We start from the raw sequence: 15,974 nt of genomic DNA on the forward strand, positions 1-15,974 counted from the left end.
AAGCTATTTTTTTTATCTGAGGTTTCTCTAAAATTCTAGTTATCACACATATCGTTCATGGGCTGTTCAATTCTTCTATGGAAAAATGATCTGATCTCTTACATAAAGAAAGAAATGACAAATTGAAATAGCTCTTAGAAGCCCTGGCTGGCGTAGCTCAGTGGATTGAGCATGGGCTGCAAACCAAATTGTCGCAGGTTCGATTCCCAGTTAGGGTACATGCCTGGGTTGCAGGCCGTGACCCCCAGCAACCACACATTGATGTTTCTCTCTCTCTCTTTCTCCCTCCCTTACCTCTAAAAATAAAAATAAATAAAATCTTTTAAAAAAAAGAAATAACTCTTAGAAGAAAAAATTAAGGCCAGGAGTCCACAGCTTTGTGTACAGATATCACTTTCTTTCTTCAGCCTTCTATCTCAGCCTTGCCCTAAGCTTTGAAAACTCTGATCTAATTTCTATGAGCTACACAGAATATGTCTCTGGAATTCTGGAATGGGTGCAAAGAAATTTGCTTATCTGCCTGGACCAGTATATGTGGGTCTAGGGTCAACAGCTGTAAAAATTTTACACTGTCTCCCCCAACATCATGACTCACTGCAGCACCATGGTATACAGAACCTCCAGGTCTGAGTCTCTACCTGGACGCCTTCCCCTTCACCAGCCTTCTACAGACTTGGACTGATCAAGCCTTCCTCCTGCATATGGTGTCCAATTTCCACAACCTTTTGATGTTTCTTACCCATCCTAAGATCTGCTCTCTTTTGCCTTTCTGAATTCCTCCCTTTTTAATTTTTAAGTTATTTATGTCATTGTAAAAAAAGTATAAGAAGAGAGAGACCATGCAATTTGCATCACAGAAACTGGCATCCATAAGAAATATAACTCTTTTCACTTGATAGTCCCATGTGCTCTAGTGTGCAGCTAAGTACATTTTGCCAAATACAAGGACATTTCTGGCAACCTCCTCTAACGTCAATATATTTTTAAATATCCAGAGGGGGTTTGGACATTCATAAAGTGACCCATCACTTCTGCCTAGCCCATCTTTTAAACAGAGTTTTGTAAACAAGGCAGTGTGGGGGACCACAGGAGGTGAATACGACATTCTTGACATAGCACACAACCTGTATGAAAGCTGACACAAACTGCAGACAGAAAATGATGGCTTCTGTGAAAACAATACACTAAGTACAAGGTGAGGTCAGAGAACAGATCAGAATATGTGCAAGTTAAAATGTGAGTCTTGCAGGGTATTATTTTCAGTCCTATTGGTTGCTTGCTGTATGTTCTGGTCACTTAACCTGTCTGTGCCTAAGGGTCCTCATCTGTAAAGTGGGAAAATGTCAGGGGTAACCCCATAGGCACTGAGTGAGAATGAAATGGACTGATGTATACAAAGCCTGAAACTGCATCTTGTATATGGTGAGCTCTTTGAAGTACTAGCTGCTGTGAACTCTTTTTCAGCTGGTTGATCAAGGTATTGTGTAGGCAGCATTAGGAATTTGAACTGGACTCGCAGGGTTGAAACCCTATTCACTGTCTCTCTACTGCAGCTTTGAGACAAGGAATTGCATTTCCAGAGACTTCATTTCTAAATATTGAGAGGTCAAACTACTTATTAAAGTGGAAACACATCTTCAATAACTTTGAATCAAGAGAAATAATGATAATTCAAGACTTGTGTGCTGCACAAAAGGTAATTAAATGAACGGAGAAGAGAGTAAGATCCAAGCTTAGACTTTCTGCTGAATTTGTTACACATCTCAAGATGTCAGTATTACAGGTCAAGCAGTCTAAGAAGAATAAAAACATCTCTTTTCTCTGAGAAAAGCTTTTGTCACACAATCTTCAACTTCCTTCTTAATCCTTAAGCCTCTAATTAGAGGCTTAGTCCAAAAGCTAAATATCCAGTGCCCCATTCTCTCCACCCTGAGCTTAAGAAGGGGGAAAAAAAAAAGGTGGCTCAGCAACTAACAAGATCTTTGGTCCCTTTTTATGATAATCCCTTTTTGTATTTTTCTCGCATTATTTTTTAAATTTACAAATTTTTAAAGTTTTTATTTTTTTGTTTGTATTGAATATATTGGGGTGACACTGGTTAAGAAAATTACACAGGTTTCAGATGCACAATTCTACAACACGTTATCAGCACACTCTATTGTGTGTTCAGCACCCCAAGTTAAGTTTTTTTCTAACACCATTTATCCCTCCTATACCCTCCTCCAACTCCCCTCATACCCCCTCTCCCAAACAATCACCACACTGTTGTCCTTGTCCATAAGTTCTCTCTCTCTGTCTCTCTTTTGCTCAATCCCTCCACCTCCCAAAGCTCCATAACATCTGTCAGCCTGCTCTCTATCTACAAGTCTGTCACCATTTTGCTTGTTCAATTTGCTCATTAGATTCCACATAAAACTGATATCATAAGATATTTGTCTTTCTCTGACTGGCTTATTTCACTGAGCATAATGCTCTCCTGGTCTATTTATGCTGTTGCAAAGGGTAAGATTTCCTTCCTTTTTTACAGCTGAATAGTATTCTATTGTGTAAATGTGCCACACTTTTTTTTAATCCACTCATCTACTGATGGGCACTTGGGCTGCTTCCAGATCTTAGCTATTGTAAATAATGCTGCAATGAACATATGGGTGAATACACTTTTGTTAGAATTAGTTTTTGTGGTTGAAGAAACTCAGATGAAATATGTAAGAAGTGTATATTTGGGCAAAGGACCTGAATAGACACTCCTCATGCCTTTTATCCGAGTTCTTTGAAACCCTTTACAAACTTATTTTTTAAAGATTTTATTTATTTAATTTTAGAGAGAGGGGAAGGGAGGGAGATAGAGAGGGAGAGAAACATCAATGTGTGGTTGCCTCCCATGTGGCCCCCACTGGGGACTTGGCCGACAATTCAGGCATGTGCCCTGACTGGGAATCGAACTGGTGACCCTTTGGTTCTCAGTCTGCACTCAATCCACTGAGCTACACCAGCCAGGGCTAAACAGAATCTTATTAATCTCCAACAACAATGCTATGAGATCCTTAACCATTGCAATTATCCCAAATTTACAGATGAAGAAACCAGGGTAACTAATATACCTCATTTCTCTTTTTACAATGAAGCATAAGAATGGATAATAATTCTATTGATTCTCAGACTATGTTATAAATAACCAGCTTTGTTATAAAAACAAACAGTTTCTCAATTCTTGGAAAATTTCTTAGGAGTGTTTTAACTGGTAAAGTATAAAGTGAGAAGACCCAGAACCCTCAGAAAATAATATCAAAGAATGCAAACTCCACAGAACTCTACTTCCCAAACAGCCCTGCCTCTCATATATATATCAGGAACAACAGTATTAAGAACATCAATACTCATTTAACAAATTTATATCTATGCCCATGTGCACTAAGAGCCATTTAGTGATCCTCTGAGAGGAGTTGTCCTCGCTATCCAACATGACCCCACTGTAATTACAAAAGTGAATGGTACATGAAAACTAACCTAAAATAATTTCCCAGAAGCCCTCTATACTACATGCATTCTTCTATTATGAATACCTAGGACAACATCTGGCACATGGTTGGTATTATGAACTGATGTTTACATCTCCTTCAAATTCATAGGATGAAGCTTAATCCCCAGTGTGGCTGTATTTGGGAGTAAGGCCTCTAAAGAAGTAATTATGGTTAAGTGAGGTTATAAGAATAGAGCTCTTATCTGACACAAGGAGTGTCCTTTTCAGAAGAGACACCAGAGAATGTGTTCAGATTCTCTCTTTTACTTCTCTTTCTCCCTCCCCATCCCCTCTTTCTCCACACACATACATACATCCTAAGGAAGGCCATGGATAACACAGAGAGAAAGTGGCCATCTCCAACCCAGTGGAGGAGCATTCACCAGGCACCAACCTTCTGGTACATTTATCTCAGGCATTCAGTCCTCAGAATCATGAGAAAATAAATTCTGTAGATTAAGACATCCATTCTGTGGTAATTTGGCATGACGGACCTAGCAGATTCATAAAGGAAGTATTAAATAGATGTCTGTAGAGTTAAATGCATTTTCTAGTTTTTCTTTGCCTTGTCTTTGATCACTACTCTCCACCCAGGGCCTTAGAGTGCTGAGGCAGCAACTTTTGTGGCTATTATTTGGTTTCCTTAATGTTGCACATGTGTTCAGCAAGCTGCAGTGCAGAATGGTTGGATAGAGATATGTGTTCTCTGGTATTTAACTATGTTTCCCCAGTTCTATCTTCTTGGGATTGGCTTTGCAGTGAGCAGAGCTCCCATTAGCTCTACACTCACACTCTCTTCTTTGTGTGTGTGTGTGTGTAATATATATACATATTTTTCTTTTCTCTCTTAAAGACATCAGATAAGTTTCCTAAAGGTCTGGCTCAGAAGGTATTTGAGAAAGCTGTTATATGAGTTTTTGGTTTTAATGCTTTTGCATATTAAAAGCTTCTGCCTATGCCTAGTGACAGCAGCTACTATACAGGTTGGGCACCTAGTGCCTCATAGTTTTACTTCCTTAGGGCAATGTCCCACCCATTATGTACGTGTTCTGCCTCTACAATATACAATGGGTAGTTTTTGTGTTCTCTTTGCATTACAATTTAATCTTAATTATCCTTAATCCAGGCCTTCACATTCATGCTCTGATAACTCATGCATACATTTTCTCTTTCTGCAATGAAAGTCCATCTGAGACTGTACCTGCCAGCAGAACCTGATATCTCACTCATTATTATTATTATTATTATTATCAATAAGAAAAATATAATGTATTTTGTACTTTACAGTCTATGAAGCTCATCTCTTTTCATGTCTCATTTTTATCTTTGTCTTAGCCTGATTCAGCTGTGATAACAAATACTGCAGAATGGGCGGCCTAAACAATATAAACTAATTTTCTCAGTTTTGGAGGCCAAGTAGTGTCAAGGCACCACCCAATTCAGTCTCTGGTGAGGACTTTCTGGCTGGCTTGGGGATGGTCACCCCATATGGCAGACAGACAGAGAAAGGTGGGGGAGAGAAAGAGAGAGAGAGAAACAGACAGACAGACTCTAGTGTCTCTTCTTGTAGATCACTCTGGTGATCCCTATCAGATCAGGGATCATTTAAATACAGAAATAGGAGTCAGGGTATTAACATAGGACTTTTAGGGAGGGACACCATTCAATCCATAGTAAACTTTAAGGACCTTGGAATATACCACAATATAAAAATAAATACATACATAAATAAAATCAAATAAAAAAGTACTATAATGAAGAGAAGCAAGAAAGATTGCCCAAATGCAGTTTTTCTCATCATACTTTTATTTCCCTACTCAGGCCCATCCCTTGGTACAGTGGTTTAACTATAAGACACTGGAGGTGACATTTATTCCTGGCTATATCATTGTCCTTTCACTAGGAGAAAGTGAGGAGGAAGGACTCTAGATCGCCTTCTTAAGTTTACAGTGTCACAACCATATTACTGTGAAATGGACAATGGACCTGCCAGCAGAACCTTGTATTTCCCAGCAAAGATTATATGAAAGCCCAGAAATGTAGGAAATGAGCCAACCTAAGAAGAGTTCAAAAGATATAAAAAGAATTTTGGGAAATATAAGTTCAAAAGTAGCCAAGTGTTACTTGACACAAGCCCAGAGACCGAAGTGGTCAGGGAGTAGTAAAGCCCAGGAAACAAGCCTACTAAGGTGTCCTTTACTCAGTCTATTTATCCGAATTCCTGATGCTCTGGGAAAGTCAAGCACATGCCCATATGCTGGTGTCAGAGATGGGGTGGCAGGAGGCAAAATTAAATTCTGAAGGTCTTCCCTGGAAAGCAGCAATTTGGGGACTTTCTTATAGTCAGCTCAACCCTGGGGGCAGCCATTGAGATTCATGCTCTAAAGGTGCCCCCTCTCTGGATTCGTCCTTAACCCTGCCTCCCTAGACTCAGTCTACTGAAAATGTCAAGCATCTAGGTTTATCATTATTCCTTCCAACATGTGTGCACTCATAAACCCAGTGTATCTTATGACCGTACATGTTTAAAAAGTTCAATAAAAAGAAATCGCTGATGCAAAGTCAGAGGAATAATTCAGTGCTGGAAGATGGTGGGGCAGACAGCAGGAGACAGTGAACAGGAGCCCTATATAAACATTGTAACCTAATGATCTAAACATAGATTGATGGCCTCAGAATTAGCACGTGTTCTATATTGTATATTTTACTTCTACCATCAAGAAGCCAAGGACAAATGATAAAAGAGTAGAATAGGGAATTAATTGGGGATATATATATATATTAATATTATAATATATAATATATTTATATTATATTATATATTATAGTGCATATTATAATATATAATATAATATGTTTATATTATATATTATAATATAATATATATTTATATATTATACATATGTGTGTCTATATATTATATGTATAGACACATATATATGTATGTATCTCATATCCAATGAGAATAAAATAGAGAAAATTAAGAATAAAAACTCACATTTTATCTTAAAAATATAAGGTCTGCCTAGAGAATACTTTCTTTTTTATGGTCCAACACAAGGGACACTATCTCAATACTTTCTGACGCTCCTTCTTAGAAAGAATTGGTCACTCTTTCCTTGTTGCTTTACGCTATCTCTAACAGACTATATCCTAGCATTTAGATTATATTGTCACCCTTAGCATTTGTCATGTCTTTGTTCCCAGAACAGAGATCCTTAAAGGCTCTGGTACATGAAATAGTCCCCGCCACATAGTAGATACTCTGTGAATATTTGTTAAACATGAAGATTTACTGTGGAGAATGCAGAGCCATCACTCAATAAAATTCTGTGAAAGTTAACTATATATATTTTTAGAACACTTCCGTCTTTTTTCTCCAGACCGTTTGCCTCCTTCAAATGCTCCTTCTCCTCCAGTTGCCAGGTCTCTGAGAAATCGCCTGTGGCTCCAAGCACCAGGCTATGAAACAACAAGTCCCTTCTTTTTCCTGAGGTCTCTCTGACCCAGCAATGCCTCCTCTTCTGACTCTATTCTTTATTCCTGGGAATTAAAATTATATTCTTCCTTTAAGAAGAAGAGTCTGATTTCATTTGAAAAATTAAGCAGCAGCTTAACCTAAGTAAGCATCTAGTTGGAGAAATGTCAAGAAAAAAAGATAAAAGGCAAAGAAGAATTCCAAATCTGACAAATCCAATCCTTGCCAGGGAGAGACAAGTAAACATGACTTTGAGTCACATTGCTCCTCTTTCCTCTGGCCTGGGCACCCTTATTAAATGAATTTGCAAGTCAAGAATTCTGTTCACTATTTACACAGTTCATCCACCTGTGTTCACCCCTGACTTCTTAACCCAGAGTGGTGCAGTCATAGCTATTTTGTTGGACATGGCTGTAGGCATTTTCTTCCTCCTGAGGAGAACAAAAAGAACTCCTTTTAAGAATTACCCTCTCATCATAATTTCCATCAGATTCCCAAAGGTACCTAAACAAAAGAAAGGTTAAGATACCTGCACTAACAGAAGACTCTTAATGCCATCTCAGAAAGGTATAAATTGATTTTATAAAACCCTCCTGAGAAAGATTTTTCCCAGTTAACTCTTTATCATATTTTCTCCCCTCATCTTTTTGTCAATTTGTAAATATTTTTAACTTCCATTAGTATTATCACAGGTATATATTTCACTGAAGTATATCCAAGTCACATTAAAAATAATCCTACCTCTTTTTAATACAGTGTTACCAATATTATTCGCTGGCAATTATGTCAGTGGCCTAATAGTTTTAACATACTGGGAACAAGCTGTAAGGATACCAGTGCTTTTTTAAAAACTTTGTATTGTTGTTCTATAATAGTTGTCTCAATTTTTCCAACTAATTTAATTATTCACTGAAGCATTTCAAAGTCTGCAAATGAAACCCACCAGAAAGACATAGAAATGTGAGACTATACAAGAAAAGAATATAGAATCACAAAATCTCAAACTTGAAGAGATACTCAGAGGTTATTATTCTGTGTCATTCACTGCTAGAATGCTTATTATGCTTTTCCCAATAAATTGTCATTTGGTGTTTATTTGATGACCTCCAGTGCAAGGAATCCACTATCACTTAAGGTATTTTACGCTATTACTATAATTCCTGAGTTCCTAGGAGGTTCATCCTTAAAGTTAGGCAAAATCTAACTTCCAGGTGGATTTCTTGAGCAATATGAGCAAGTTGACTTCCTCAAGCACCTAAATTGTCTTCCAGTAAGATTAAGGCAGTTTTGAGTCTCTCTCTTTTTTTAAATAATTTTTAGGAAGAACTCTATCCTGCTTATCTTTGTTGGTCTTCAGAGTCCCTGATATGCAGCGAGACTAGTAAGTACTCAGAGAGTCAATGAAAGAATACATGAATGAGCACATAGTCTTAGTTGTGACTCTGCAGAAAAAGGAGATGGCAGGAAATATCCAGGATAAATCACTAAATCATCCACCATTGTCTAGTCTGATAAAAGTTCCCTAGAACAACGGTGGAAGAGTGTGGTAGGGACGTTTAGGGATGATTCTCTGTCTGAAGTTAAGCAAGGAGAGGGGGCTACTCCATTACTAGCCATGGCTTGGACACTCATTTCCCATGAGTTAGACTGAGTTGCAAGGCCTGCACTTTTACACTTGCACTAATTTCTAAGCTTGTAACAAACAAGTAAGCAAGGCACAGGATTTTCTTTGCTTCCTTCATTTGTCCAGGGTTCTAAAAATGCAAATGTCCATTATGTCAAGTACATCTGTCAATAAAGTGAGTCTTTAGGATATAAGAAAACACTTTCATAATTATATAAATTCAAGTAATTTAAAATATAATGTGTTTCAAAAATAAATAATAGTTATGTTTAGCAGTTGTGTGAAGAATACAGAATATGCTCCCAGACTGGAGAAAGAGGATTAAATCCCAATTATTTACTTGCTGTAGAATTTTAACCAAGAGATTAAATATCTATATGTCTTACTTTCTGCAACTACACAATATTGGGTATATTAACACCACCTCTCAAAGGGTTGTTGTAAGGAATAAATGTAAATATTAATTAGAATAGTGACCAGCATAGTGTGTGTGTATATGTGTTTTAATAGAGTATATATAGATAGAGTAGTATATATTTAGTCTGATGTGGTGATTTCTGATATGCATTAACTATATCCATAGAAAAGGACTAGCAGCTACAAATGTGCCTGTAAGACCATACCCAAAAAATGCTTTGGGGAAAATTTTACACCTCAGTGTTCTGAAACTATCTTACTTATAGTTCAACCACACCATTACAAGGTCATACAGATTAAAGGAAAAGTTGCTGGCTGTTTATCAGGAGATCTGGCTTTCAGTCTCAGCTATGTCACGAATTAACTGGCTGGCCTATGTTAATCAGTTAATCCATGCCTCATTGTCTGCAGCTAGCTTTATCAATCTCACATAGACATTATGGAGAGGCAGATAAATGGTCCTAAGTCTAACACTGAAGTTTTTACTAAATTTTGAATTCATTCTTGTATGTAATTTAAGAAAGTGGTCTAGTTTCAGTTTTGGCATGTTTCTGTCCAATTTTCCCAATACCATTTATTGAATAGACTATCTTTAGTCCATTATATGTTTTTGCCACCTTTGTAAAATATTGATTATAAAGGTATAGGTTTATTTCTGGGCTCTCTGTCCTGTTCCACTAATCCATATGCCTATTTTTATGCCAGTACCATGCTGTTTTAATTACCATGGCCCTGTAGTGTAGTTTGGCATTAGATTGTGTGATTCTTCCAATTTCCTTCTTCTTTCTCAAGACTGCAGTGGCTATTCAGGTTCTTTTGTGGTTCCATATGAGGGGGGACCCAAAACACCCTAGAATTATCTTCTGGTAGATGGACCCTTTGTAATATAGGCTTCTCCCATTAGGTGAGTGTTCTAGGAACCCATCTGTATCAGTGTACCAGCTGGCATTATTGTGGGAGGCTACATTTGGCTTCAGTGGAATTTTTTAAAAAACTCTTTCAAGGTGTTTGCCCATTTCATGGTGGATGATTTATGAATGCACCTGCCCACACTGCTCGGAATGTTCAGCATTTTTTGACCAAAAAATAGCATGTTCCCCCATCCTCCACCCTCCCTATTCATTTGATCTTACCCTGAGAGACTATTTTTTGTTTTTCAGATGAATAAAAAAGTCCTCAAAGGGAAACATTCACTGACATGGAAGAGGAGAAGTAAAAAAATGGTAAAAACACAAAAGACCATCAAAATTGATGAGTTCAAAAACTGCTTTGAGCAGTGGAAAAAAAATCTCAATAAGTGTATTGCATCAAATGGAGATTATTTTGAAGGTGAACAAACCTTAAATATGTTAGAATAAATACACAAATTTTATAAATAAATTTCATTTTGATGGCCCCCCATATATTTTTGTAATATTTGTTCTAGTTCTGTGAAATATATCATTGGCATTTTGATATGAATTGCTTTAAATTTACAGATTGCTTTGGGTAGTATGGGCGTTTTCATGATGTTAATTCTTCCTGTCATTAAACATGATATGTGATTCTACTTGTACATTCTTTAATTTCTTTCTTTAGTTACAATTTTCTGAGTATAAGTCTTGTACATCCTTGGTTAAATTTTTTCATAGGTATTTTATTCTTTTTGAAGCAGTTATGAATGGGATTGTTTTCTTAGTTTCTCATTCTGATAGTTCATTATTGGCATATAAAAATGAAACCAATTTCTGGATATTTATTTTGTATCCTGCTACTTTACTGAGTTAATTTATCAGTTCTAGTGGCTTGAGTGTGTGTGTGTGTGTGTGTGTGTGTGTGTGTGTAATCTTTAGGGTTCTTTATATACAGTATCACATCATCTGCAAATAATGACAGTTTTACTTCTTTCTTCCCAATTTGGATGCCTTTTATTTCTTCTTGTCTGATTGCTCAGACTAGAACTTCCAGTACTATGGTGAATAAGACTGGTGAAAGCAGACATCTCTGTCTTGTTCCTGATCTTAAGGGGAACACGTAGTTTTTGCCTGTTGTGTATGATATTGGCTGTGGATTTCTCATTTATGGCCTTTGTTATATTGAGGTATGTTCCTTTTATTTCCACTTTGCTGAGAGTTTTTATCATGAATGGGCTGTGGATTTTAACAAGTGCATTTTCTGTGTCTATCATATGATCTTGTGGTTTTATACTTCACTTGGTTTGTATGGTATATCAGGTTGATTTGTGGATATTGTACCAACTTTGCATCCCTGAGATAAATCCCACTTGATCATAGTATATGATCTTTTTCATGTATTGCTGTATTTGGTTTTCTAATATAATATTTTGTTGATGATTTTAGTGATTGTGTTTAACAGGTATATTGGCTTATAATTTTCTTTCTTTGTAATGTCTTATCTGGTTTTGGAAGTAGGATAATGCTGGCCTCATAAAATGAGCTTAGGAGTCTTCCCTCCTTTTGAAATTTTGAAATTGTTTGAGAAGGATAGGTGTTAGATCTTCCCTGAATGTTTGGTAAAATTTAACTGTGAAGCCACTCATTCCAAGGCTTTTTTTTTTTTGGTGGGAGGAGAGTATTTTGATTATTGCTTTAATTTCATGAGTTGTGATCTGTCTATTCTGATTCTCTGATTCTTCCTGATTTAGTTTTGAAGGTTATATGTTTCTGGGAATTTATCCATTTCATCCAGGTTGTCCAATTTGTCAGCATATAGTTGTTTGTTATATTTTCTTACTATCTTTAGTTTTTCTTTGGTGTCAGTTGTTAATTTTCCTTTTTCATTCATTATCTTATTTATTTGGGTCCTCTCTTTTTTTTTTTATTTGATGAGTATGATTAAAGGTTTCTTAATCTAGTTTATCTTTTCAAAGAACCAGGTCTTGGATTCATTGGTTTTTTTATTGTTTTGTAGATTCTATTTCATTGTTCTGCTCTTATTTTTATTATTTCCTTCCTCCTATACACTTTGGGCTTGTTTATTGTTATTTTCAAGTTCATTTAAGTGTAAAGTTAGATTATTTATTTGAGCTATTTGTTTTCTGAGATACAATTGTAATGATATGAATTTCCCTCTAAAACTGCTTTTATTCTTTCCAACACATTTTGGGTTATTGTGTTCTTATTTTCATTTATTTCAGGTACCCTTTGATTTCTTCTTTGATTTCATTGTTAACCTATTAGTTGCTTAGTAACATGTTATTTAGCTTAATAATCAAAATCTTAGAAGAAAACAAGCAATAAAATCTTTGACATTTCTTATAACAATATTTTTCTCATATATCTACTTAGGCAAAGGAAACAAGTAAAATAAACTAATGGGACTACATCAAATTTAAAAGGTTTTACACAGAAAAGGAAAAGATCAACAAAATAAAAAGACTACCCTGTGAAGAGAGAACATATTCGTGGATACCATCTGATAAAGGCCTAATATAAAAAATGTATAAAGAACTTATAAACTCAATACCAAAAAACAAACAATTCCATGAAAAAAAATGGGCAAAAGACCTAAATAGATACTTCTCCAAAGAGGACATACAGATGGTCATAGACATATGAAAAGATGCTCAATGTCACTAATTATCAGAGAAAGTCAAATTAAAACCACAATGAGATATCACTTCACACATCAGAATGGTTTCCATCGATAGATCAACAAACAATACATGTTGAAGAGAATGTGGAGAAAGGAGAACCCTTTTGTACTGTTGGTAGGAATGCAGATTGGTGCAGCCACTATAGAAAACAGTATGGAGATACCTCAAAAAATTAAAAATGGCTCTGCCTTTTGACCTAGCAATCCCACTTCTGGGAATATATCTGAAGGGACCCAAAACACTAATTAGAAAGAACATAAGCACCTCTATTTTCATTTAAGCATTATTTACAATAGCCAAGATTTGGAAGCACCCCATTTGTCCATCAGTAGATGAGTGAATAAAAAAATGACGAAACATTTACACTTCAAAATACAACTTGGCTGTAAAAAGAACATTTTTGTCAATTGCAACAGCATGTATGAACCTGGAAGACATTATGTAAGTGAAATAAACCAGCCAGAAAATACAAATGCCATATGATTTCACTTGTATGTGGACTCTAATCATTTAACTAAACTAACAAGCAAAACAGAGACAGATTTACAGATTGAGAGCAGACTGTGAGCTGTGGGGACGGTTGTAGAATGGAGGAATAAAAAAGGTAAAGAAAGAAAGAGAAGGAACTTACAGATACAGACAATATCGTGGTAATTGAGGAGTGGAAAGGTGATGGGTAGAGGTGGAAGAGGGTATAGTGGGGATTAAAGGTGATAGAAATGAAATGAAATGAAATAAAAGAAGCCAAAAATAAAATGGCTCTAAATCAAATACAGTTCTGCTCTTAAATAAGAGGCCTAGAACCCATACTGTTTCCTTTCTCTCTTAAAGGCTCTTACAGAATAAATATTCCTGGAATTACCCATTATCATTCTATTCTATTCCTCCCTCTCTCTCTTTTCCTTCTGTAATGTTGTTCTAAGAATGAGTGAATCCTGTTACTTCTTCTTGGACATTCTTATTATTATTGTACTTCAGGCCTGAGTCAACTCAGAGGCTCGTTAGGTTTGATCCTTGTTTTAGGCCCATTTATTATTTCTTATTTCCAAGCTATAAATAGTTAAAGCAAGATAAAATCAAGAAGTGAAAATAATAAAATTAAAAAAAAAAAAGTAGAGCCAGTTAAATAGCTAGAGTCTCTGCCTAAGGTCTGGAGAGGGCACAGTGCATACTGCATATCTCAGGATCCTGTCTTCAGTGCCCTACTACAATCCATCCCTGTGTTGGATGGTTGTAAAGGCCAGGCTCTTCTCACTATTCAGAAAATTGCAATGAGAGAAAAGACATATTCTTGTTCACAAGATAGTGTTGTTTGAGACCAGACTGCAAAGACATTTATATTTTTGCCCTCATTGCCTATCCTGATCATTGTTTCTTCCCCTAGGGTTTTGATTGTATAGTTTCCTAGGTCATGGCAAATATCAACAGTCTTCATTATGGCAGTGTCGAATTAAGTCATTAGAGAAGAAAACCTAACTTTTTCTAATAGCTATTGAAACTGGTGTCCTTAACCATTCCTTGAATAAAGTGAATTTTAACTCTTTTATACCTTTAATCTTCACATATTTCATTTTTTCACATTCTTTAAAATGATTTTATTTGTTTATTTTAGAGAGAGGGTAAGGGAAGGAGTAAGAGAAAGAGAGAGAAACAGTGATGTGAGAGAGAAACACATTGATTGGTTGCCTGTTGTACATGCCCCAATTGGAGACCAAAACTGCAACCTAAGCATGTGCCCTGACCTAGAATTGAACTGGTGACCTTTCATTTTGCAGGACTACGCCCAAACAACTGAGGCATACTGGTCAGGGCCATTTTGCTCACATTCTTTTCAAAATTTGATTCTCAGAACACAGATCCATATCCTACAAGGTTATGACTCACATATATTACTTCTTTCCAAGATCTAGGCAATCAACTTCTAATTAATACACCCTACATTTATACTAGTTGCTTTAACAGACCTCAATAAAGGAGACTGCAGTAAAGATGACAGCATATATGTGACAGTGTCCTTCTGTATTTCAGATATGCACATAACCATCTATTTTACAGTTAATGGATTCCAGCACAGAATAAATAATAAAGTATCACTGCTGCACACTCAAGGCAAATTAAAGTCAATGCATCTGAGGCTTCAGCAATGAACTGACACTGGACTGGATACCAGTTGCAACTCATAAAAGTAACTTTAATTAAGGATTTGCCTGGAGGTCTGGAAATAGGCTGCTCAGGTGGGACTAAATTTAGATTGAAATTATGCAGAGTTCTGGAGGGCATGTACTTTCCCTCTAGCCCAACAAAACACTCCATCAGTCTTCAAGCCATCAGTACTCACCATTCCTGCAGAGCAGCACAGTCAGGGAGTCCTGAGAAGAAGAATTGATATAGAGCAAGAGGCTGGGTGTCTGGGCTGTCATAAAGCTAAGTGCAATGTTTTCCTTAGATGGAGCCGACTCTGCATAAATGGCTGAGGATGACCAGCTTAGATTCTTCATCACTGGGTAGGGTTCTTGAAACATGTAAGTAACTGAAGTGCCAGCCTCAAAAAAAGCAGAAATCTCTGCAAAATATAAGAGGAGAAAACACATATTTAAGTATTTAGTTGATTACTCTAGATGTAGTAACAGCTTAGTTATTGTTGCTATGTAATGTTCCACTACATTAATAATATGGTATGCTTTCCACAATAATTCTGCCACAAGTGGCAGAAGTCATTATTCTCATATAAAAATAAGAAACATGAGGCTTCCAGAGGTTAACCTTGAAAAAGATTGCATAGCTAAAAGAGAGCTAGGATTTGCATCGTGAAATTTATGCCCAGTTTAATATGTATTTGTAGAATAACTGCCCTGTGTCAGGCTCATTTTTCAAGAAGCAAAGACAAAATATCCCTGCCTGCAACATAGTATAGAGAAATTGCACTGGAGCCATCTTACTTTCAAAACTGGGATGCTCTCAGTTCTGGTTTGTGTTTTTCTTGTGTATTTGAAGGATTTGAAGTGGGTCCTAAATTACTGAGAGTGGGACACTGGGAGGCAGCAGCAATGCTCTATGGTGTTGGATGAAGGGTGAGGATCTATGGAAATAGAAGAGAGGAGATGCATGGAAACAGTAAGAAAGACATAGATTTCCTACTCCCAGACTCAACATTTTAGATGTCTAGGAATTGGTGTCTAATCCCCCAAAAGACAGAAGTTTTGGACAAATAGGCCTCATATGAAAAACCATCCCATATCACAACACATTGCATAGAGTTCTGACACCACCATGAGAAAAGGAGGCATCCAGACACTGATGACATTCATTGGAACATGCCACCCCAGACCCTTCCTGCATA

The 15,974-nt window shown here is 36.5% G+C and overlaps 1 protein-coding gene across 1 annotated transcript in view; it reads right to left on the minus strand.

The window, feature by feature from the left end:
• CNTNAP5 (contactin associated protein family member 5) overlaps positions 1 to 15,974 on the minus strand; it is a 958,268-nt gene that overhangs the window by 146,821 nt on the left and 795,473 nt on the right. Inside the window, exon 19 of the mRNA XM_045850657.1 lies at positions 14,973 to 15,197. Coding sequence (XP_045706613.1) covers positions 14,973 to 15,197 — 225 coding nt within the window. The remainder of the gene's footprint in view (positions 1 to 14,972; positions 15,198 to 15,974) is intronic.

The sequence above is a fragment of the Phyllostomus hastatus genome, unplaced genomic scaffold (assembly GCF_019186645.2).
Source record: "Phyllostomus hastatus isolate PE091 unplaced genomic scaffold, TTU_PhHast_1.1 phas_contig_84, whole genome shotgun sequence".
Classification (NCBI taxonomy): domain Eukaryota; kingdom Metazoa; phylum Chordata; class Mammalia; order Chiroptera; family Phyllostomidae; genus Phyllostomus; species Phyllostomus hastatus.